The sequence below is a fragment of the Oncorhynchus mykiss genome, chromosome 26, assembly GCF_013265735.2.
Source record: "Oncorhynchus mykiss isolate Arlee chromosome 26, USDA_OmykA_1.1, whole genome shotgun sequence".
NCBI lineage: Eukaryota > Metazoa > Chordata > Actinopteri > Salmoniformes > Salmonidae > Oncorhynchus > Oncorhynchus mykiss.
In genome coordinates, this window is record NC_048590.1 from 38,726,062 (window position 1) to 38,750,562 (window position 24,501).

The 24,501-nt window shown below is 50.8% G+C and overlaps 1 protein-coding gene across 1 annotated transcript in view; it reads left to right on the top strand.

The window, feature by feature from the left end:
* LOC110526636 (transmembrane protein 266-like) overlaps positions 1–24,501 on the top strand; it is a 103,454-nt gene that overhangs the window by 38,102 nt on the left and 40,851 nt on the right. Inside the window, exons 4-5 of the mRNA XM_036963872.1 lie at positions 23,295–23,449; positions 24,396–24,469. Of these exons, the coding sequence (XP_036819767.1) occupies positions 23,295–23,449; positions 24,396–24,469 (229 nt within the window). The remainder of the gene's footprint in view (positions 1–23,294; positions 23,450–24,395; positions 24,470–24,501) is intronic.

The window sequence follows — 24,501 nt, forward strand, 5'->3', positions numbered from 1 at the left end:
TATCAAAAACAGACTCGCTGAGCCAGGTTTCAGAAAACACAATTACATCAGCATCAGTTGATTTAGCCCAAATCCTAACCCCATACATTTTTTGACAACAGGCTGCGTACATTTAAATGAAAAATACCAAAACCAGATCTTGATTTAAAATCAGAGGGGGTTTGGAGACATTGCATATCAGGGCAGTGATGGTCATAATGCTTCTTCACAGTGTTTAAAGAGCATTTTCTTATTTCAAGTAAAGTGACACAGGATGGTCATAATGCTTCTTGACAGTGTCATAAAGTGTATTTTCTTAGTCCAAGTAAAGTGACACAGGATGGTCATAATGCTCCGTGGCAGTGTCATAAAATATATTTTCTACAAGTTATTTAAAATATGATGAAAAAACATGACTGTAAAGAATTCATTACAACAACAAAGGATTTAAGAAACAAACTTTCAGGCGAAAGTAAACTTCTTGGCAGAGAAAAAACACATTTGAATAAATGTGGGTTTTGACACGCTTATGTAGGTGTCATAACCAGCCATAAAGTAACACAATATGTCAGGTCTAACTATATGGGTCATGTCAGTGTTATGACCATATTCTGACAGGTTATGTATGATAAGTTATGTCAGCTGTTGACATATTATGACATGGTTATGACTGTGTCATAAAGTGTTATGACACTGGGTGTCAAGTGAAGTGTTGCCAAAATTTGAAATGATTTGAATGTTGAGATGAAACTTTACTGTAGTTGTGTTTTGCTGAGTCTCCTAACTGTCCTACCTCTGCACATGTAGACAAATGCTATAGGAAGTCTCCAAGGATATATGTGTGTTCCTGAGATTGTACAGTTTCAACACCTTATCCAACACATGGAGTATAGGCTAATCAGTGCAGAGCCCACAACGGGCCCTTCAAATAGACCCAGCCTCCCCGCTCTGTGTCCACATCCTGCCCCCCACAGGCTGCCCCCCCCAAATGGGCCCAGATTGAATCACCCTGACAGGAGGGAAGAGGCAGGGAGAGCCATGGCAGCGGTGGTGGTTGATATTCACAGACATGCAAAGTGTGAGATTGCTTTTCTGGCTAAGAGGGAAAGAGATCAACTGTCCTGGGAAAAACCTATTAGCTCAGAGCAGCTTGTCAGCTTCACTGCAGACGCAGGTAGATCTATCTCACTTTAACCTGTATTAAAAGGCTATTTCTCTGGCAAAGTACATCTTGAATTTTAAAACGTCTTTTTCTGCAGTGGGTGAAGTGAAACTCCCCTGGCTGGATCATGAACAGGGTGTGTTGAGGATTGAGAGTGTGATCAGGACTTGGTCTCAGAAACCCAGAACTAAAATCTTGCGTAATTGCATCAGATGCTTGATGAATTCTGGGGGAGATACAGTATGTTAGAAAACATGCTACAATGAGGAGCAGAAGCAGGATGGTAGCTCCACCCCTCTTCTGCAAGTTTCGGGCAAGTCTATGGGCCAAATCTCCCCTCCCCTACTGAAATTCTAAAGCTGTGAGCACCTGCGAAGTCTTGATTTGTCCAAATGATCAGTGAGGAAAAATCTGTGCACCGGAACAAAGTTCCTCATTAGTTGTCACATCCCACAGTCTGTTGACAGAAGCTACGATACCATTTATGTTACATGCGTCTGTCCACGAGAGATTAGGATCAGGTGAAGTTTGATAGAGGTGAGGGACGCACGTATGTCAAAGTCATATGAGTTTTTGAAGCTTGATATCAAGTGACACTACAACTGGGTGGTTTGATTCCTGAATGCTGATTGGCTGACAGCCATGGTATACACAATAGCATTTATATTAGAATTAAGCCATAAGGACCTCAGGGGTTTGTGGTATCTGGCCAATACACTACGGCTAAGGGCTATATCCAGGCACTCCATGTTGCATTGTGTTCAAGAACAGCCCTTAGCCGTGGTATATTGGCCATATACCACACCTCTGGCTTTATGGCTTAATTCTAATCGAAATGCTATTGTGTTAAAATATACAGTACCCTTCTTTTACACGTTTACCTATTGATGCATCCAGAATGACCTTCTACTCCTCCCACCAAGTGCCACACAGGGCGAGGGTAGTCAAGAGCTGTTTTACTATTCTCGACATTACAGATGCATCCAGAATGACCTTCTACTCCTCCCACCAAGTGCCACACAGGGCGAGGGTAGTCAAGAGCTGTTTTACTATTCTCGACATTACAGATGAGTGGATTTTTTTAAATATATTGAATACTGCGCTGTTGGGTAGGGCTCGCAAGTTAAGCATTCAGTGTACCTGTCCATGTGAAAATACAAGTTGAACTTGATCATCCTCAACCCAGATCATCTTCATTGTTAGCCATGTTAACAAGTCTCAGGAGCAGGACTCATTGTTGTGTGTTGCTCTGCTAAATAAATAGAATAGTGCCCCTGTGGGCTGCTTGGAACACTAATTCACTAACCCTGTAGGAGAGATACCACTGTAGTTACTATAACAACAACTGGGTTACAGAGGGCAGGGTTGACTCCAACCCAGGCTGAGAATCAAGCATTATTATTCATTATACAGTAGGATTGATGTAGTTCTAATGGTAACTGTCCATTTTCATTGCTAGAATACATAAATTATCCTCTCCACGCTTGCTTTAGTAGAAGCCTTTGTGTGTGGGCCCAGGCAGCGAAAACTAGCTGGCGGGAACTAGTGTTTTTGTGGGGAGCAGTTTGAGAGGCACACCACCCTGCCATGGTTGACTGTTCATATTTGTCAGGTGAGATTGAATTTGGAATCAGCCAAGGGGGGAGTAAGTTGTCATTAGGACTACACGTTTTAGTTCACTGCCTGCGAGGGAGGAAGGTTTAGTTCACTGCCTGCAAGGGAGGAAGGTTTAGTTCACTGCCTGTGAGGGAGAAAGTTTTAATTCACTGCCCTGTGAGGGTGGAAGGTTTAGTTCACTGCCCTGTGAGGGTGGATGTTTTAGTTTACTGCCTGCGCGGGAGGAAGGTTTAGTTCACTGCCTGCGAGGGAGGAAGGTTTAGTTCACTGCCCTGTGAGGGAGGAAGGTTTAATTCACCGCCTGCGAGGGAGGAAGGTTTAATTCACTGCCTGCGAGGGAGGAAGGTTTAATTCACTGCCTGCGAGGGAGGAAGTTTTAATTTACTGCCCTGTGAGGGAGGAAGGTTGAATTCACTGCCCTGTAAGGGTGGACGTTTTAATTCACTTTCCTGTGAGGGTGGAAGTTTTAATTCACTTCCCTGTGAGGGTGGAAGTTTTAGTTTACTGCCCTGTGAGGGTGGAAGTTTTAGTTCTCTTCCTGCGAGGGAGGCAGGTTTAGCTCACTGCCTGCGAGGGTGGAAGTTTTGGTTCACTGCCCCGTGAGGGAGGAAGGTTTAGTTCACTGCCCTGTGAGGGAGGAAGGTTTAGTTCACTGCCCTGTGAGGGAGGAAGGTTTAGTTCACTGCCCTGTGAGGGAGGAAGGTTTAGTTCACTGCCCTGTGAGGGGGAAGGTTTTGTTCACTGCCCTGTGAGGGAGGAATGTTTAGTTCACTGCCCTGTGAGGCAAGAAGGTTAAGTTCACTGCCCTGTGAGGGAGGAGGCCCCTGTTCTTTCCTCAATGCTATATGGCACTTGTGTATCTCTCTCTCCGTTTCAGCCATGGGGGTCACATTGCTATTGTACAATAGACAAAGTCATAAAAATGTATGCCAGAAAATCTTACCTCAGATTCACATTCAACTCCTCCAGTTGAGGTTTTTGTTGGAAGTTGGAACTCAAGCCAACAGAAATAACAGAAAGATAAAGTAGAAATTGTGTGCAGGACCAATTCATTAGTCCCTCAGAAACATATTCTTGTAACGGTTTTCGTTGGTGGAAGAAGGTGAGGACCAAAGCGCAGCGTGGTAAGTGTTCATGATTATTTAATAGAACAGAACACGGAATGACAAAAACAACAAGAGACCGAAATGAACCCGAAACAGTTCTGTCTGGTGAAGACACAAAACAGAAAACAACCACCCACAAACAAGAGTGGGAAAACAGGCTACCTAAGTATGGTTCTCAATCAGAAACAACGAATGACACCTGCCTCTGATTGAGAACCATACTACGCCAAACACATAGAAATATAACAACATAGAAAACAAACATCGAATGCCCACCCCAATTCACGCCCTGACCAACCTAAAATAGAAACATACAAAAGGAACTAAGGTCAGGCATTGGACAGCGTATTGTTCAAGCTTCGTAAACCACAGGTGTAGACTAACATTGAAATGCAAACAGAAAAAATATAAATAATAACACAAGGAATAAATACACAATGAGTAACAGTAACTTGGCTAAATACACGGGTACCAGTACCGAGTCGATGTACAGGGGTACGAGGCAATTGAGGTCGATATGTACATTTAGGTAGGGATAAAGTGACTAGGCAACAGGATAGATAGTAGACAGTAACAGCAGCGTATGTGATGAGTCAAGAGTGCAATACATATAGCTATTTGTTAACTTTTTACAGTAACTAGCTTAGCAGTCTTATTGTTGGTTGGAGGTAGATGCTGTTCAGGGTCCTGTTGGTTCCAGACTTGATGCATCGGTACCGCTTTCCATGCGGATGCAGAGAGAACAGTATATGACTTGGGTGGCTGGAGTCAGACCATTTTTAGGGCCTTCCTCTGACACCGCTTGGTATAGAAGTCCAGGAAGGCAGGGAGCTAGGCCCCAGTGATGTACTAGGCCGTACACACTACCTTCTGTAGCGCCTTCTGTCAGATGCCAAGCAGTTGCCATACCAAGAGGTAATGCAGCCAGTCAAGATGCTCTCAATGGTGCAGCAAAATAACTTTTTGAGGATCTGAGGGCTCATGCTGAATCTTTTCAGCCTCCTGGGGGGGAAGAGGCGTTATTGTGCTCTCTTCATGACTGTGTTGGTGTGTGTGGAACATGATAATTCCTTAGTGATGTGGACACCGATAAACTTGAAGCTCTCAACCTGCTACACTACAGCCTGTCGATGTGGATGGGGGCGTGCTCGGCCAGCCATTTCCTGTAGTCCACGATCAATTCCTTTGTCTTGCTGACATTGTGGGAGAGGTTCTTGTCCTGGCACCATACTGCCAGGTCTCTGACCTCCTTCCAGTAGGCTGTGTCATTGTCGTCGGTGACCATCGTGTCATCTGCAAACTTAATGAAGGTGTTAGAGTTGTGCATGGCCACGCAGTCGTGGGTGAACAGAGAGTACGGGAGGGGACTAAGCACGCACCCCTGAGGGGCCCCTGAACAGGGTCAGGTGGGATGTTTTTTGCTACCCTCACCACCTGGGGGTGGCCTGTTAGGAAGTCCAGGATCCAGTTGCAGAAGGAGGTGTTTAATCCCAGGGTCCTTAGTTTAGTAATGATCTTAAGCTTCAGTTAGTCAGAAGATGGACTCTATACATTATCAAAGGGGTCTGCTCCGCGCCACAGCAGCAATGAGATTTGTGCTAGCTGAAGGATTGTTTATGAATTTGAATGCCATAATATAATTCAGAGAATGGCGTCCAGTCAATACAATACCTCAAGAAGTTCAGTTCAGTGAAAGACTTCCAGTCAATACAATACAATACCTTAAGAATACCTCAATACTTCTGAGTTGGTCCTCAATTGTCCTCTCTCTCTCTCTCTCTCTCTAGTCACTTGGGAGCCAGTGAGTAGGTCTATATTTCCTGGAATGATCTAAAAGGTCACGTCCTGATAATGTGTTTCAAGGGAAGGAAGGGAGGAAAGGGAAATGAAGGCAGCTCAATCCTCCTGTTCCCCCTGATGTTGCTGTGATCCTTGAGCAAATAGTCTGTGTTATACAAATCATCTGTGATTGGCTGATAAGGACTGTTCTAATCCGAGCCCTGATGAAGGAAAATAAGAGATCAGAGAGAAAGAGGTGGCATATCATCTACTGCAGTCAGTCAGTGTGTGTAGGAGTTGCAGTCTTTTATCATGGACCGTCTGCACTCTGAGGGAGGGATGTTGGCTGATTGCTGTGTTTAGCCCCACACTCCTTGCCCGCTCCGCTCGGTCATATTGATAGCATGATTTAATCTACCTCCTCTGTTTCCCTGTCCAGCACGGCTCAATCTCCCCCACCAGGGCTCCACTGATGCCGTTATCAACCTGTCCTAAGCAGACGTGTGAAGAGGGAGAGAGATGGAGAGAGCAACAGAGACAGAGAGAGACAGGAAGAGAGCACCATAGAAATAAATAGAGGGAGATTGCATGAAAGACAGGAAGAATTAGAGAGAGAGAGAGAGCGAGAGAGAGAGAGAGAGAGAGAGAGAGAGAGAGACAGGAATAATGCATAAAAGAGAAAGGGTGTCAGAGTGTGTTCCTTTGGGACATCCATGTCCAGACATGAGTTAAGGACATAAGTGCTGTCCATATTTAGGCTGTCTGGTGTGTCATTGTTTTGTTGACTCCTCAGAGTGTAGCCTATGTGATGTCATGTCCATGATGAACCCCTTTCTGCAGGCCCTCGTCTGTGACATAGTCTGGTGTTGGTCTTTCCTTGAGTGGATGAGTGAAGAGGGCTCGATTCAATCCGTATCGCAGAAGTTCAGTGCTATAGCGCGATTGAAATTTAAAGGCATTCCCAGTAACCGCTGCATAGGTCCGCTCAATCAGAAATGACCTTTCAAATTGAATCGGGCTATAGGGTTAAACTTCCTCTATACAGTGCCTTGCGAAAGTATTCGGCCCCCTTGAACTTTGCGACCTTTTGCCACATTTCAGGCTTCAAACATAAAGATATAAAACTGTATTTTTTTGTGAAGAATCAACAACAAGTGGGACACAATCATGAAGTGGAACGACATTTATTGGATATTTCAAACTTTTTTAACAAATCAAAAACTGAAAAATTGGGCGTGCAAAATTATTCAGCCCCCTTAAGTTAATACTTTGTAGCGCCACCTTTTGCTGCGATTACAGCTGTAAGTTGCTTGGGGTATGTCTCTATCAGTTTTGCACAGCGAGAGACTGAAATTTTTTCCCATTCCTCCTTGCAAAACAGCTCGAGCTCAGTGAGGTTGGATGGAGAGCATTTGTGAACAGCAGTTTTCAGTTCTTTCCACAGATTCTCGATTGGATTCAGGTCTGGACTTTGACTTGGCCATTCTAACACCTGGATATGTTTAGCAACTGAGCAACTGTTTTGATTCTGCAGAGGTTGTTGATTCTGCTCTTCAAGTCCCCACTGTCAGCCCTAGCTATGGAACCACAATTGACCTAGTATAAGATAAGGGTGTATACATTAGTTTAACACTGGTGTTACAGTCTAAAAGCTGCATGGGTCTCATGGTTTTTAGCATGGCCATGTTTGGAGGGTAAAACAGGGATTGAGGCCTAGCAGCTGGAGTTTGTTCTAAGAAAGCATGGATGGTAACATACTGTATGCTGTCAGGTGGGGTGGTTGGAGATGTCTCATTATGTATCACCAGCAGGTTCTTGAGTAAGGCGTTTATAGACACTGAACACTGAAGACATCAGAAGACTTTGTGTACACTTTATTCTTTCATTTCCAAGGTATTACTATTCTCCTAACAGCTGATCTGCGGCAGGTAGCCTATCGCTTATCGAGCCGGCTAGGTGAACAATCTGTATGTGCCCTTGAGCAAGGCACTTAACTCTAATCGCTCCTGTAAGTTGCTTTGGACAAGAGTAACTGCCAAATGACAACAAACATGTACAAATCTGAGCAGATCTGTTAAATCTATGGCAGTTTTCTAAAATGAGCTCTAGCATATGACTCCACCCTGCTTTCTGTCCCCTCTCCGTTGTGGAGATGAGATAGGAAATGAGGGGATGAGGAGATGAGGTGTCCAGGCCCAGGCTGGCATGGTGGTAACTGCATCCTGTGAGTCTGGCTGAGACACGGCCACTGAGAGAGAGAGAGAGCAGAGTCAACACCATCTGGACCACCATACACACTCCAGCCCCACCGAACCTCACCGAGCGCCAGAAAGATGATTGCTAACAGCGTGATTATGGCTCTATTAGATTAGCCTAGCATTGTTTACGGGCTTGTGGCTTTGCCAGTGCCAAGTGTACCTACCACATAGAGAGAGAGAGCGAGAGAGAGAGAGAGAGAGAGAGAGAGAGAGAGAGACTGAGAGGAGCAGAAGGAGGTGAGGGGAACTGTTCAGCAGCTGCTGTAAGAGTCCTTTGCTCATTGCCTCGTGTTAGCCTACTCAGGGTGAAGTCTGAATGAATGGAGAAGACAAATATGAATCCCTCAGAGAGGATGCCTGTTTGTCACTCACTGTGGTATAATTGGGCACATCCTATAAGCACACACACACCCAAATGGTGTATCGTCCTCGTTTGCATGAGTAAGTAAGACACAGTTCATGTAACAATTCCTACATAATATTATGAGGCTCATACAGTATCACTTGCATATTCATATCCACATGTCGCTTAACATTTAGACTAAATGGCCCCATTTAAACATCTAAAGTCATTCCAACCAAGCCTCATTCCCTACTAATGACTCAACAACAGCAGCAGTTGCCCTCAACTGAGGATGTGATACATACAAGCATCTCTACCCTGGGAATATATGTGTGTGTGAGGGGGAATACCCTGATAGCCACACGCCCAAATCCTCCAGGACTTCTCTTTTCTGCTCTGCTCCCTGCCCGTGCCTTGGTCCTATCAGTAACAGTCCAATGGTCACTCTACACAACTCCTGCCTGACTGTATAAAAATCAGATTTGGGGTCAATTCCATGTCAATGAATATCAGTAAATTCAGGAAATAAAATAATTTGAATTTCAGTTTACTTCTTGACTGGATTGAAATGGAATCGACACCAACCCTGATAATAAATACAGCTTTATTCCATTCCACCGCCACTGATTCTGCCCTCTGCCACTGATTCTGTCCACCGTCACTGATTCTGCCCACTGCCACTGATTCTGCCCTCTGCCACTGATTCTGTCCACCGTCACTGATTCTGCCCTCTGCCACTGATTCTGCCCACTGCCACTGATTCTGCCCTCTGCCACTGATTCAGCCCTCTGCCACTGATTCTGTCCACCGTAACTGATTCTGCCCTCTGCCACTGATTCTGTCCACCGTCACTGATTCTGCCCTCTGCCACTGATTCTGTCCACTGCCACTGATTCTGCCCTCTGCCACTGATTCTGTCCACCGTCACTGATTCTGCCCACTGCCACTGATTCTGCCCTCTGCCACTGATTCTGCCCACTGCCACTGATTCTGCCCACTGCCACTGATTCTGTCCACTGCCACTGATTCTGTCCTCTGCCACTGATTCTGCCCACTGCCACTGATTCTGCCCACTGCCACTGATTCTGCCCTCTGCCACTGATTCTGTCCACTGCCACTGATTCTGTCCACCGTCACTGATTCTGCCCTCTGCCACTGATTCTGCCCACTGCCACTGATTCTGTCCACCGTCACTGATTCTGCCCACTGCCACTGATTCTGCCCTCTGCCACTGATTCTGTCCACCGTCACTGATTCTGTCCACCGTCACTGATTCTGTCCACCGTCACTGATTCTGCCCACTGCCACTGATTCTGCCCTCTGCCACTGATTCTGTCCACCGTCACTGATTCTGCCCACTGCCACTGATTCTGCCCTCTGCCACTGATTCTGTCCACTGCCACTGATTCTGTCCTCTGCCACTGATTCTGCCCACTGCCACTGATTCTGCCCACTGCCACTGATTCTGTCCACTGCCACTGATTCTGTCCTCTGCCACTGATTCTGCCCACTGCCACTGATTCTGCCCACTGCCACTGATTCTGCCCACTGCCACTGATTCTGTCCACCGTCACTGATTCTGTCCACTGCCACTGATTCTGTCCACCGTCACTGATTCTGTCCACCGTCACTGATTCTGCCCTCTGCCACTGATTCTGCCCACTGCCACTGATTCTGTCCACCGTCACTGATTCTGCCCACTGCCACTGATTCTGCCCTCTGCCACTGATTCTGTCCACCGTCACTGATTCTGTCCACCGTCACTGATTCTGTCCACCGTCACTGATTCTGCCCTCTGCCACTGATTCTGTCCACCGTCACTGATTCTGTCCACCGTCACTGATTCTGCCCTCTGCCACTGATTCTGCCCACTGCCACTGATTCTGCCCTCTGCCACTGATTCTGTCCACTGTCACTGATCCTGCCCTCTGCCACTGATTCTGTCCACCGTCACTGATTCTGCCCTCTGCCACTGATTCTGCCCTCTGCCACTGATTCTGTCCACCGTCACTGATTCTGCCCTCTGCCAATGATCCTGCCCACTGCCACTGATTCTGTCCACCGATCTGATTCTGCCCTCTGCCACTGATTCTGTCCACTGCCACTGATTCTGCCCTCTGCCACTGATTCTGTCCACCGCCACTGATTCTGTCCACCGTCACTGATTCTGTCCACCGTCACTGATTCTGCCCTCTGCCACTGATTCTGCCCACTGTCACTGATTCTGTCCACCGTCACTGATTCTGCCCTCTGCCACTGATTCTGCCCACTGTCACTGATTCTGTCCACTGTCACTGATTCTGTCCACCGTCACTGATTCTGCCCTCTGCCACAGATTCTGCCCTCTGCCACTGATTCTGCCCTCTGCCACTGATTCTGTCCACCGTAACTGATTCTGCCCTCTGCCACTGATTCTGTCCACCGTCACTGATTCTGCCCTCTGCCACTGATTCTGTCCATTGCCACTGATTCTGCCCTCTGCCACTGATTCTGTCCACTGCCACTGATTCTGTCCTCTGCCACTGATTCTGCCCACTGCCACTGATTCTGTCCACCGTCACTGATTCTGCCCTCTGCCACTGATTCTGCCCTCTGCCACTGATTCTGTCCACCGTCACTGATTCTGCCCTCTGCCACTGATTCTGCCCACTGCCACTGATTCTGTCCACCGTCACTGATTCTGCCCTCTGCCACTGATTCTGCCCACTGCCACTGATTCTGCCCTCTGCCACTGATTCTGTCCACCGCCACTGATTCTGTCCACCGTCACTGATTCTGTCCACCGTCACTGATTCTGCCCTCTGCCACTGATTCTGCCCACTGTCACTGATTCTGTCCACCGTCACTGATTCTGTCCACCGTCACTGATTCTGCCCTCTGCCACTGATTCTGCCCACTGCCACTGATTCTGTCCACCGTCACTGATTCTGCCCACTGCCACTGATTCTGCCCTCTGCCACTGATTCTGTCCACCGTCACTGATTCTGTCCACCGTCACTGATTCTGTCCACCGTCACTGATTCTGCCCTCTGCCACTGATTCTGTCCACCGTCACTGATTCTGTCCACCGTCACTGATTCTGCCCTCTGCCACTGATTCTGCCCACTGCCACTGATTCTGCCCTCTGCCACTGATTCTGTCCACTGTCACTGATCCTGCCCTCTGCCACTGATTCTGTCCACCGTCACTGATTCTGCCCTCTGCCACTGATTCTGCCCTCTGCCACTGATTCTGTCCACCGTCACTGATTCTGCCCTCTGCCAATGATCCTGCCCACTGCCACTGATTCTGTCCACCGATCTGATTCTGCCCTCTGCCACTGATTCTGTCCACTGCCACTGATTCTGCCCTCTGCCACTGATTCTGTCCACCGCCACTGATTCTGTCCACCGTCACTGATTCTGTCCACCGTCACTGATTCTGCCCTCTGCCACTGATTCTGCCCACTGTCACTGATTCTGTCCACCGTCACTGATTCTGTCCACCGTCACTGATTCTGCCCTCTGCCACAGATTCTGCCCTCTGCCACTGATTCTGCCCTCTGCCACTGATTCTGTCCACCGTAACTGATTCTGCCCTCTGCCACTGATTCTGTCCACCGTCACTGATTCTGCCCTCTGCCACTGATTCTGTCCATTGCCACTGATTCTGCCCTCTGCCACTGATTCTGTCCACCGTCAATGATTCTGCCCACTGCCACTGATTCTGCCCTCTGCCACTGATTCTGTCCACTGCCACTGATTCTGTCCTCTGCCACTGATTCTGCCCACTGCCACTGATTCTGTCCACCGTCACTGATTCTGCCCTCTGCCACTGATTCTGCCCTCTGCCACTGATTCTGTCCACCGTCACTGATTCTGCCCTCTGCCACTGATTCTGCCCACTGCCACTGATTCTGTCCACCGTCACTGATTCTGCCCTCTGCCACTGATTCTGCCCACTGCCACTGATTCTGCCCTCTGCCACTGATTCTGTCCACCGCCACTGATTCTGTCCACCGTCACTGATTCTGTCCACCGTCACTGATTCTGCCCTCTGCCACTGATTCTGCCCACTGTCACTGATTCTGTCCACCGTCACTGATTCTGTCCACCGTCACTGATTCTGCCCACTGCCACAGATTCTGTCCACCGTCACTGATTCTGTCCACCGTCACTGATTCTGCCCTCTGCCACTGATTCTGCCCACTGCCACTGATTCTGCCCTCTGCCACTGATTCTGTCCACTGTCACTGATCCTGCCCTCTGCCACTGATTCTGTCCACCGTCACTGATTCTGCCCTCTGCCACTGATTCTGCCCTCTGCCACTGATTCTGTCCACCGTCACTGATTCTGCCCTCTGCCAATGATCCTGCCCACTGCCACTGATTCTGTCCACCGATCTGATTCTGCCCTCTGCCACTGATTCTGTCCACTGCCACTGATTCTGCCCTCTGCCACTGATTCTGTCCACCGCCACTGATTCTGTCCACCGTCACTGATTCTGTCCACCGTCACTGATTCTGCCCTCTGCCACTGATTCTGCCCACTGCCACTGATTCTGCCCTCTGCCACTGATTCTGTCCACTGTCACTGATCCTGCCCTCTGCCACTGATTCTGTCCACCGTCACTGATTCTGCCCTCTGCCACTGATTCTGCCCTCTGCCACTGATTCTGTCCACCGTCACTGATTCTGCCCTCTGCCAATGATCCTGCCCACTGCCACTGATTCTGTCCACCGATCTGATTCTGCCCTCTGCCACTGATTCTGTCCACTGCCACTGATTCTGCCCTCTGCCACTGATTCTGTCCACCGCCACTGATTCTGTCCACCGTCACTGATTCTGTCCACCGTCACTGATTCTGCCCTCTGCCACTGATTCTGCCCACTGTCACTGATTCTGTCCACCGTCACTGATTCTGTCCACCGTCACTGATTCTGCCCTCTGCCACAGATTCTGCCCTCTGCCACTGATTCTGCCCTCTGCCACTGATTCTGTCCACCGTAACTGATTCTGCCCTCTGCCACTGATTCTGTCCACCGTCACTGATTCTGCCCTCTGCCACTGATTCTGTCCATTGCCACTGATTCTGCCCTCTGCCACTGATTCTGTCCACCGTCAATGATTCTGCCCACTGCCACTGATTCTGCCCTCTGCCACTGATTCTGTCCACTGCCACTGATTCTGTCCTCTGCCACTGATTCTGCCCACTGCCACTGATTCTGTCCACCGTCACTGATTCTGCCCTCTGCCACTGATTCTGCCCTCTGCCACTGATTCTGTCCACCGTCACTGATTCTGCCCTCTGCCACTGATTCTGCCCACTGCCACTGATTCTGTCCACCGTCACTGATTCTGCCCTCTGCCACTGATTCTGCCCACTGCCACTGATTCTGCCCTCTGCCACTGATTCTGTCCACCGCCACTGATTCTGTCCACCGTCACTGATTCTGTCCACCGTCACTGATTCTGCCCTCTGCCACTGATTCTGCCCACTGTCACTGATTCTGTCCACCGTCACTGATTCTGTCCACCGTCACTGATTCTGCCCACTGCCACAGATTCTGTCCACCGTCACTGATTCTGTCCACCGTCACTGATTCTGCCCTCTGCCACTGATTCTGCCCACTGCCACTGATTCTGCCCTCTGCCACTGATTCTGTCCACTGTCACTGATCCTGCCCTCTGCCACTGATTCTGTCCACCGTCACTGATTCTGCCCTCTGCCACTGATTCTGCCCTCTGCCACTGATTCTGTCCACCGTCACTGATTCTGCCCTCTGCCAATGATCCTGCCCACTGCCACTGATTCTGTCCACCGATCTGATTCTGCCCTCTGCCACTGATTCTGTCCACTGCCACTGATTCTGCCCTCTGCCACTGATTCTGTCCACAGCCACTGATTCTGTCCACCGTCACTGATTCTGTCCACCGTCACTGATTCTGCCCTCTGCCACTGATTCTGCCCACTGTCACTGATTCTGTCCACCGTCACTGATTCTGTCCACCGTCACTGATTCTGCCCTCTGCCACAGATTCTGCCCTCTGCCACTGATTCTGCCCTCTGCCACTGATTCTGTCCACCGTAACTGATTCTGCCCTCTGCCACTGATTCTGTCCACCGTCACTGATTCTGCCCTCTGCCACTGATTCTGTCCATTGCCACTGATTCTGCCCTCTGCCACTGATTCTGTCCACCGTCAATGATTCTGCCCACTGCCACTGATTCTGCCCTCTGCCACTGATTCTGTCCACTGCCACTGATTCTGTCCTCTGCCACTGATTCTGCCCACTGCCACTGATTCTGTCCACCGTCACTGATTCTGCCCTCTGCCACTGATTCTGCCCTCTGCCACTGATTCTGTCCACCGTCACTGATTCTGCCCTCTGCCACTGATTCTGCCCACTGCCACTGATTCTGTCCACCGTCACTGATTCTGCCCTCTGCCACTGATTCTGCCCACTGCCACTGATTCTGCCCTCTGCCACTGATTCTGTCCACCGCCACTGATTCTGTCCACCGTCACTGATTCTGTCCACCGTCACTGATTCTGCCCTCTGCCACTGATTCTGCCCACTGTCACTGATTCTGTCCACCGTCACTGATTCTGTCCACCGTCACTGATTCTGCCCACTGCCACAGATTCTGTCCACCGTCACTGATTCTGTCCACCGTCACTGATTCTGCCCTCTGCCACTGATTCTGCCCACTGCCACTGATTCTGCCCTCTGCCACTGATTCTGCCCACTGCCACTGATTCTGTCCACCGTCACTGATTCTGCCCACTGCCACTGATTCTGCCCTCTGCCACTGATTCTGCCCACTGCCACTGATTCTGCCCACTGCCACTGATTCTGCCCACCGCCACTGATTCTGTCCTCTGCCACTGATTCTGTCCACTGCCACTGATTCTGTCCACCGTCACTGATTCTGTCCACTGCCACTGATTCTGTCCACCGTCACTGATTCTGTCCACCATCACTGATTCTGTCCACCGTCACTGATTCTGCCCACTGCCACTGATTCTGTCCACCGTCACTGATTCTGTCCACCGTCACTGATTCTGCCCTCTGCCACTGATTCTTTCCACCGTCACTGATTCTGCCCTCCGCCACTGATTCTGCCCTCTGCCACTGATTCTGTCCACCGTCACTGATTCTGCCCTCTGCCACTGATTCTGCCCACTGCCACTGATTCTTCCCACTGCCACTGATTCTGCCCTCTGCCACTGATTCTGCCCACTGCCACTGATTCTGTCCACCGTCACTGATTCTGCCCTCTGCCACTGATTCTGTCCATTGCCACTGATTCTGCCCTCTGCCACTGATTCTGTCCACCGTCAATGATTCTGCCCACTGCCACTGATTCTGCCCTCTGCCACTGATTCTGTCCACTGCCACTGATTCTGTCCTCTGCCACTGATTCTGCCCACTGCCACTGATTCTGTCCACCGTCACTGATTCTGCCCTCTGCCACTGATTCTGCCCTCTGCCACTGATTCTGTCCACCGTCACTGATTCTGCCCTCTGCCACTGATTCTGCCCACTGCCACTGATTCTGTCCACCGTCACTGATTCTGCCCTCTGCCACTGATTCTGCCCACTGCCACTGATTCTGCCCTCTGCCACTGATTCTGTCCACCGCCACTGATTCTGTCCACCGTCACTGATTCTGTCCACCGTCACTGATTCTGCCCTCTGCCACTGATTCTGCCCACTGTCACTGATTCTGTCCACCGTCACTGATTCTGTCCACCGTCACTGATTCTGCCCACTGCCACAGATTCTGTCCACCGTCACTGATTCTGTCCACCGTCACTGATTCTGCCCTCTGCCACTGATTCTGCCCACTGCCACTGATTCTGCCCTCTGCCACTGATTCTGTCCACTGTCACTGATCCTGCCCTCTGCCACTGATTCTGTCCACCGTCACTGATTCTGCCCTCTGCCACTGATTCTGCCCTCTGCCACTGATTCTGTCCACCGTCACTGATTCTGCCCTCTGCCAATGATCCTGCCCACTGCCACTGATTCTGTCCACCGATCTGATTCTGCCCTCTGCCACTGATTCTGTCCACTGCCACTGATTCTGCCCTCTGCCACTGATTCTGTCCACCGCCACTGATTCTGTCCACCGTCACTGATTCTGTCCACCGTCACTGATTCTGCCCTCTGCCACTGATTCTGCCCACTGTCACTGATTCTGTCCACCGTCACTGATTCTGTCCACCGTCACTGATTCTGCCCTCTGCCACAGATTCTGCCCTCTGCCACTGATTCTGCCCTCTGCCACTGATTCTGTCCACCGTAACTGATTCTGCCCTCTGCCACTGATTCTGTCCACCGTCACTGATTCTGCCCTCTGCCACTGATTCTGTCCATTGCCACTGATTCTGCCCTCTGCCACTGATTCTGTCCACCGTCAATGATTCTGCCCACTGCCACTGATTCTGCCCTCTGCCACTGATTCTGTCCACTGCCACTGATTCTGTCCTCTGCCACTGATTCTGCCCACTGCCACTGATTCTGTCCACCGTCACTGATTCTGCCCTCTGCCACTGATTCTGCCCTCTGCCACTGATTCTGTCCACCGTCACTGATTCTGCCCTCTGCCACTGATTCTGCCCACTGCCACTGATTCTGTCCACCGTCACTGATTCTGCCCTCTGCCACTGATTCTGCCCACTGCCACTGATTCTGCCCTCTGCCACTGATTCTGTCCACCGCCACTGATTCTGTCCACCGTCACTGATTCTGTCCACCGTCACTGATTCTGCCCTCTGCCACTGATTCTGCCCACTGTCACTGATTCTGTCCACCGTCACTGATTCTGTCCACCGTCACTGATTCTGCCCACTGCCACAGATTCTGTCCACCGTCACTGATTCTGTCCACCGTCACTGATTCTGCCCTCTGCCACTGATTCTGCCCACTGCCACTGATTCTGCCCTCTGCCACTGATTCTGCCCACTGCCACTGATTCTGTCCACCGTCACTGATTCTGCCCACTGCCACTGATTCTGCCCTCTGCCACTGATTCTGCCCACTGCCACTGATTCTGCCCACTGCCACTGATTCTGCCCACCGCCACTGATTCTGTCCTCTGCCACTGATTCTGTCCACTGCCACTGATTCTGTCCACCGTCACTGATTCTGTCCACTGCCACTGATTCTGTCCACCGTCACTGATTCTGTCCACCATCACTGATTCTGTCCACCGTCACTGATTCTGCCCACTGCCACTGATTCTGTCCACCGTCACTGATTCTGTCCACCGTCACTGATTCTGCCCTCTGCCACTGATTCTTTCCACCGTCACTGATTCTGCCCTCCGCCACTGATTCTGCCCTCTGCCACTGATTCTGTCCACCGTCACTGATTTTGCCCTCTGCCACTGATTCTGCCCACTGCCACTGATTCTTCCCACTGCCACTGATTCTGCCCTCTGCCACTGATTCTGCCCACTGCCACTGATTCTGTCCACCGTCACTGATTCTGCCCACTGCCACTGATTCTGCCCTCTGCCACTGATTCTGCCCACTGCCACTGATTCTGCCCACCGCCACAGATTCTGTCCTCTGCCACTGATTCTGCCCACCGCCACTGATTCTGTCCTCTGCCACTGATTCTGTCCACTGCCACTGATTCTGCCCTCTGCCACTGATTCTGTCCACCGTCACTGATTCTGCCCACTGCCACTGATTCTGCCCACTGCCACTGATTCTGTCCACTGCCACTGATTCTGTCCTCTGCCACTTATTCTGCCCACTGCCACTGATTCTGCCCACTGCCACTGATTCTGCCCACTGCCACTGATTCTGCCCACTGCCACTGATTCTGTCCACCGTCACTGATTCTGCCCACTGCCACTGATTCTGCCCACTGCCACTGATTCTGCCCTCTGCCACTGATTCTGCCCACTGCCACTGATTCTGTCCACCGTCACTGATTCTGTCCACCGTCACTGATTCTGCCCACTGCCACTGATTCTGTCCACCGTCACTGATTCTGTCCACCGTCACTGATTCTGCCCTCTGCCACTGATTCTGTCCACCGTCACTGATTCTGTCCACCATCACTGATTCTGTCCACCGTCACTGATTCTGCCTTCTGCCACTGATTCTGTCCACCGTCACTGATTCTGTCCACCGTCACTGATTCTGCCCTCTGCCACTGATTCTGCCCACTGCCACTGATTCTGCCCTCTGCCACTGATTCTGTCCACCGTCACTGATCCTGCCCTCTGCCACTGATTCTGTCCACCGTCACTGATTCTGCCCACTGCCACTGATTCTGCCCTCTGCCACTGATTCTGCCCACCGCCACTGATTCTGTCCTCTGCCACTGATTCTGCCCACCGCCACTGATTCTGTCCTCTGCCACTGATTCTGTCCACTGCCACTGATTCTGCCCTCTGCCACTGATTCTGTCCACCGTCACTGATTCTGTCCACCATCACTGATTCTGTCCACCGTCACTGATTCTGCCCTCTGCCACTGATTCTGTCCACCGTCACTGATTCTGTCCACCGTCACTGATTCTGCCCTCTGCCACTGATTCTGCCCACTGCCACTGATTCTGCCCTCTGCCACTGATTCTGTCCACCGTCACTGATCCTGCCCTCTGCCACTGATTCTGTCCACCGTCACTGATTCTGCCCTCTGCCACTGATTCTGCCCTCTGCCACTGATTCTGTCCACCGTCACTGATTCTGCCCTCTGCCACTGATTCTGCCCACTGCCACTGATTCTGTCCACCGTCACTGATTCTGCCCTCTGCCACTGATTCTGCCCACTGCCACTGATTCTGCCCTCTGCCACTGATTCTGTCCACTGCCACTGATTCTGTCCACCGTCACTGATTCTGTCCACCGTGACTGATTCTGCCCTCTGCCACTGATTCTGTCCACTGCCACTGATTCTGTCCACCGTCACTGATTCTGCCCACTGCCACTGATTTTGCCCACTGCCACTGATTCTGCCCTCTGCCACTGATTCTGCCCACTGCCACTGATTCTGTCCACTGCCACTGATTCTGTCCACCGTCATTGATTCTGTCCACCGTCACTGATTGTGCCCTCTGCCACTGATTCTGTCCACCGTCACTGATTCTGTCCACCGTCACTGATTCTGCCCACTGCCACTGATTCTGCCCACTGCCACTGATTCTGCCCTCTGCCACTGATTCTGTCCACCGTCATTGATTCTGCCCTCTGCCACTGATTCTTTCCACCGTCACTGATTCTGCCCTCTGCCACTGATTCTGCCCTCTGCCACTGATTCTGTCCACCGTCACTGATTCTGCCCTCTGCCACTGATTCTGCCCACTACCACTGATTCTGTCCACCGTCACTGATTCTGCCCACTGCCACTAATTCTGCCCTCTGCCACTGATTCTGCCCTCTGCCACTGATTCTGCCCTCTGCCACTGATTCTGCCCTCTGCCACTGATTCTGCCCTCTGCCACTGATTCTGTCCACCGTCACTGATTCTGCCCACTGCCACTGATTCTGCCCACTGCCACTGATTCTGCCCTCTGCCACTGATTCTGTCCACCGTCACTGATTCTGCCCTCTGCCACTGATTCTTTCCACCGTCACTGATTCTGCCCTCTGCCACTGATTCTGCCCTCTGCCACTGATTCTGCCCTCTGCCACTGATTCTGCCCACTGCCACTGATTCTGTCCACCGTCACTGATTCTGCCCTCTGCCACTGATTCTGCCCACTGCCACTGATTCTGCCCTCTGCCACTGATTCTGTCCACCGTCACTGATTCTGCCCACTGCCACTGATTCTGCCCTCTGCCACTGATTCTGTCCACCGTCACTGATTCTGCCCTCTGCCACTGATTCTGCCCACTGCCACTGATTCTGCCCACTGCCACTGATTCTGCCCACTGCCACTGATTCTGCCCACTGCCACTGATTCTGCCCTCTGCCACTGATTCTGCCCACTGCCACTGATTCCGCCCTCTGCCACTGATTCTGCCCACTGCCACTGATTCTGCCCACTGCCACTGATTCTGCCCACTGCCACTGATTCTGCCCTCTGCCACTGATTCTGCCCTCTGCCACTGATTCTGCCCTCTGCCACTGATTCTGCCCACTGCCACTGATTCTGCCCACTGCCACTGATTCTGCCCACTGCCACTGATTCTGCCCACTGCGACTGATTGTTTTAGCTCTAATTAGCACCATGCTAGGGAATGAAGACATGATCACAGAAGTGGTGTGATTAGCCAAGCTCAATATATGCCAGGCCCAGTGCATGGGGAGCAGTGAAAGGTGTAGAAGAGGACGAGCCAAGTTTCCATTCTGGCTGGAGCTCTGGCATCGTTTCTCCTGTCTGTCTCCCACTGCTAATAGAGGGAGAGAACAGTGGGTCTGGGAAAGAGCTCTGTATAAGATTTTATCCATGTGTTTTCTTTCATTAACTTGAAATGTGTTACTGTTGTATGGAGTCTTCTAATATATAGTCAACCCCTTCATTGCCCTCTGAATAGAGTTGCTTTACTAATCCTCTCACTGATATGCCTGAGAGACAAGTCACCAACTCAAAGAGCCTCAGTGTCTTTCTGTCTTAATGCAGCCTCTGTTCTGTTCACACTCTTCCGCCTCCACTGCCCCGGCCCAACAAACCCAGGTTGGGTTTAGAAACTGGTTCACTACATTGCATTGATGCGGTTATATGTGTTAAATAGCACCCCCTGCTGGCAAACAGAAGGAACATCAGTCAGCATACAGTCGGTTGGTACAGTAAGATCTTTGAAAGAATTAAATGGTGAATACAAACCTGTGTCTGTAAACAAGTACTTTCTCCCTGTCTTTGGTGTACTAACACTGACTCTCTAGTCCCTCTCTCCTCTATCCCTCTCTTCTCTATCCCTCTCTCCTCCTCCTCTCCTCCTCCTCTCTCCTCTATCCCTCTCTCCTCCTCCTCTTTCCTCTACCCCTCTCTCCTCCTCCTCTCCTTCTCCTCTCTCCTCTATCCCTCTCTCCTCCTCCTCTCCTCCTCCTCTATCCCTCTCTCCTCCTCCTCTCTCCTCTATCCCTCTCTCCTCCTCCTCTCCTCCTCTATCCTTCTCTCCTCCTCCTCTATCCCTCTCTCCTCCTCCTTTATCCCTCTCTCCTCCTCCTCTCCTCCTCTATCCCTCTCTCCTCCTCCTCTCTCCTCTATCCCTCTCTCCTCCTCCTCTCTCTATCCCTCTCTCCTCCTCCTCTATCCCTCTCTCCTCCTCCTCTCCTCTCCTCCTCCTCTATCCTTCTCTCCTCCTCCTCTCTCCTCTATCCCTCTCTCCTCCTCCTCTCTCCTATCCCTCTCTCCTCCTCCTCTCTCTATCCCTCTCTCCTCCGCCTCTCTCCTCTATCCCTCTCTCCTCCTCCTCTCTCCTCTATCCCTCTCTCCTCCTCCTCTCTCTATCCCTCTCTCCTCCTCCTCTCTCTATCCCTCTCTCCTCCTCCTCTCTCCTCTATCCCTCTCTCCGCATCCTCTCTCTATCCATCTCTCCTCCTCCTCTATCCCTCTCTCCTCCTCCTCTCTCCTCTATCCCTCTCTCCTCCTCCTCATCTCTCCTCTATCCCTCTCTCCTCCTCCTCTATCCCTCTCTCCTCCTCCTCTCTCCTCTCTCCTCTATCCCTCTCTCCTCCTCCTCTATCCCTCTCTCCTCCTCCTCTCTCCTCTATCCCTCTCTCTCCTCCTCCTCTCTCTATCCCTCTCTCCTCCTCCTCTATCCCTCTCTCCTCCTCCTCTCTCCTCTATCCCTCTCTCCTCCTCCTCCTCTCTCCTCTATCCCTCTCTCCTTCTCCTCTCTCCTCTATCCCTCTCTCCTCCTCCTCTCTCTATCCCTCTCTCCTCCTCCTCCTCTATCCCTCTCTCCTCCTCCTCTCTCCTATCCCTCTCTCCTCCTCCTCTCTCTATCCCTCTCTCCTCCTCCTCTCTCCTCTATCCCTCTCTCCTCCTCCTCCTCTCTCCTCTATCCCTCTCTCCTCATCCTCTCTCTATCCCTCTCTCCTCCTCCTCTATCCCTCTCTCCTCCTCCTCTCTCCTCTATCCCTCTCTCCTCCTCCTCCTCCTCTCTCCTCTATCCCTCTCTCTCCTCCTCCTCCTCTCTCCTCTATCCCTCTCTACTCCTCCTCTCTCTATCCCTCTCTCCTCCTCCTCTATCCCTCTCTCCTCCTCCTCTCTCCTCTATCCCTCTCTCCTCCTCCTCTCTCATCTATCCCTCTCTCCTCCTCCTCTCTCTATCCCTCTCTCCTCCTCCTCTCTCTATCCCTCTCTCCTCCTCCTCTCTCCTCTATCCCTCTCTCCTCCTCCTCCTCTCTCCTCTATCCCTCTCTCCTCATCCTCTCTCTATCCCTCTCTCCTCCTCCTCTCTCCTCTATCCCTCTCTCCTCCTCCTCATCTCTCCTCTATCCCTCTCTCCTCCTCCTCTCTCTATCCGTCTCTCCTCCTCCTCTATCCCTCTCTCCTCCTCCTCTCTCGTCTCTCCTCTATCCCTCTCTCCTCCTCCTCTATCCCTCTCTCCTCCTCCTCTCTCCTCTATCCCTCTCTCTCCCCCTCCTCTCTCTATCCCTCTCTCCTCCTCCTCTCTCCTCTAACCCTCTCTCCTCCTCCTCCTCTCTCCTCTATCCCTCTCTCCTCCTCCTCTCTCTATCCCTCTCTCCTCCTCCTCTATTCCTCTCCTCCTCCTCTCTCCTCTATCCCTCTCTCCTCCTCCTCTCTCCTCTATCCCTCTCTCCTCCTCCTCTCTCCTCTATCCCTCTCTCCTCCTTTCTCCTCTCTCCTTCTCTCCTCCTCTATCCTCTCTCCCTCTCTCCTCCTCCTCTATCCCTCTCTCCTCCTCCCCTCTCCTCTATCCCTTTCTCCTCCTCTTCTCCCCTCTATCCCTCTCTCCTCCTCCTCTCTCCTCTATCCCTCTCTCCTCCTCCTCTCTCCTCTACCCCTCTCTCCTCCTCCCATCTCCTCTACCCCTCTCCTCCTCCCCTCTCCTCCTCCTCTCTCCTCTATCCCTCTCTCCTCCTCTCTCCTCTATCCCTCTCTCCTCCTTTCTCCTCTCTCCTTCTCTCCAGGTCTAACTGGTTGAAGCCGTGCTGTGGGCGGAGGGTAGCCCTGTGGCAGGTGTGTCTGCTCAGTGCAGGCTTCAACTGTTTCCTGGTGGCCCTGGTCATCCTGGTGGTGGTCTTCTTGACCCTGGAACTCCTCATAGACACCAAGCATCTACAATGTAACTATCTTTCCCATTGACAGTAAAGGAGGATCCTTATACACTGTGTTCTAGTGACTGTAGAAAGTTAGACTTGGGTAGTCCTGTGCTTCCTTGATTCTGTGACGCATGTTTTGGGATTACAGCCCATAGAGACAATTATCATGATGCTGCATTAACATGCGTTCCAACCTGTTTTATAAACATGATTACATTTCTTACCAATGAGAGGAAACTACGGCGACTAAAAGGCCCATATGAGAGAGAAACAGCATTGCCAACCGGGATAGTAAATGAGTCTATGAACTGGTCTCTACTCAACAGCACTGACTGTCTGGGCAGTTGTCATCATCGCATTACATTACGGACTGTAAGCCAAGGTTACGTACCGAATGGTATCCCATCCCCTATATACTGCACTACTTTTGACCAGAACCCTTTGTACCCTGATCAAAAGAAGTGCACTATACAGGGAATAGGACACAGTTTGAGACGCACCTCAAGAGACAGGTCTGTATTGACAGATGATCCTCTCTCTGCTCTGGACACGACAGGACACCAGTCACAGATGCATTACCATAGACTCCGACTGTCCTGGCTGTCCTGTTGCCAGCTCTGGAAGACACATGGAGGGAGTAGGAAGAAGGGGAGGAGGATGGGGGAGATGGGGGGATACAGGGAGATAAAGGGAGGGATAAATGGGCTGATGGACTGATGGATGGGGAAGGAGAAGTAGAGCGGGAGCATTCACAACACTGTTAGATGGAAATGAGGAATAGTGGTAAAAGGCATGATGTAATGTCAATGCACCATTCTTCTGCCAGATTTTGAGAAAAAATAAATATGGTTGGACAGATGTAGACATTCACAGGACATGGTAGTGTTGCTCTTGATTCCATTAAGACAAGCAGTAAAAGTGGAATCGTCCTTTAATATCCATATTTTTCTCTTTTGTTATTTATTCCAGTTGCCAATGCTATTCAATTTGCCAGCGTCATCCATTGGATCAGCCTTGCCATCCTTTCACTCTTCTTCACTGAGGTAATGACACACACACACACACATACACACAC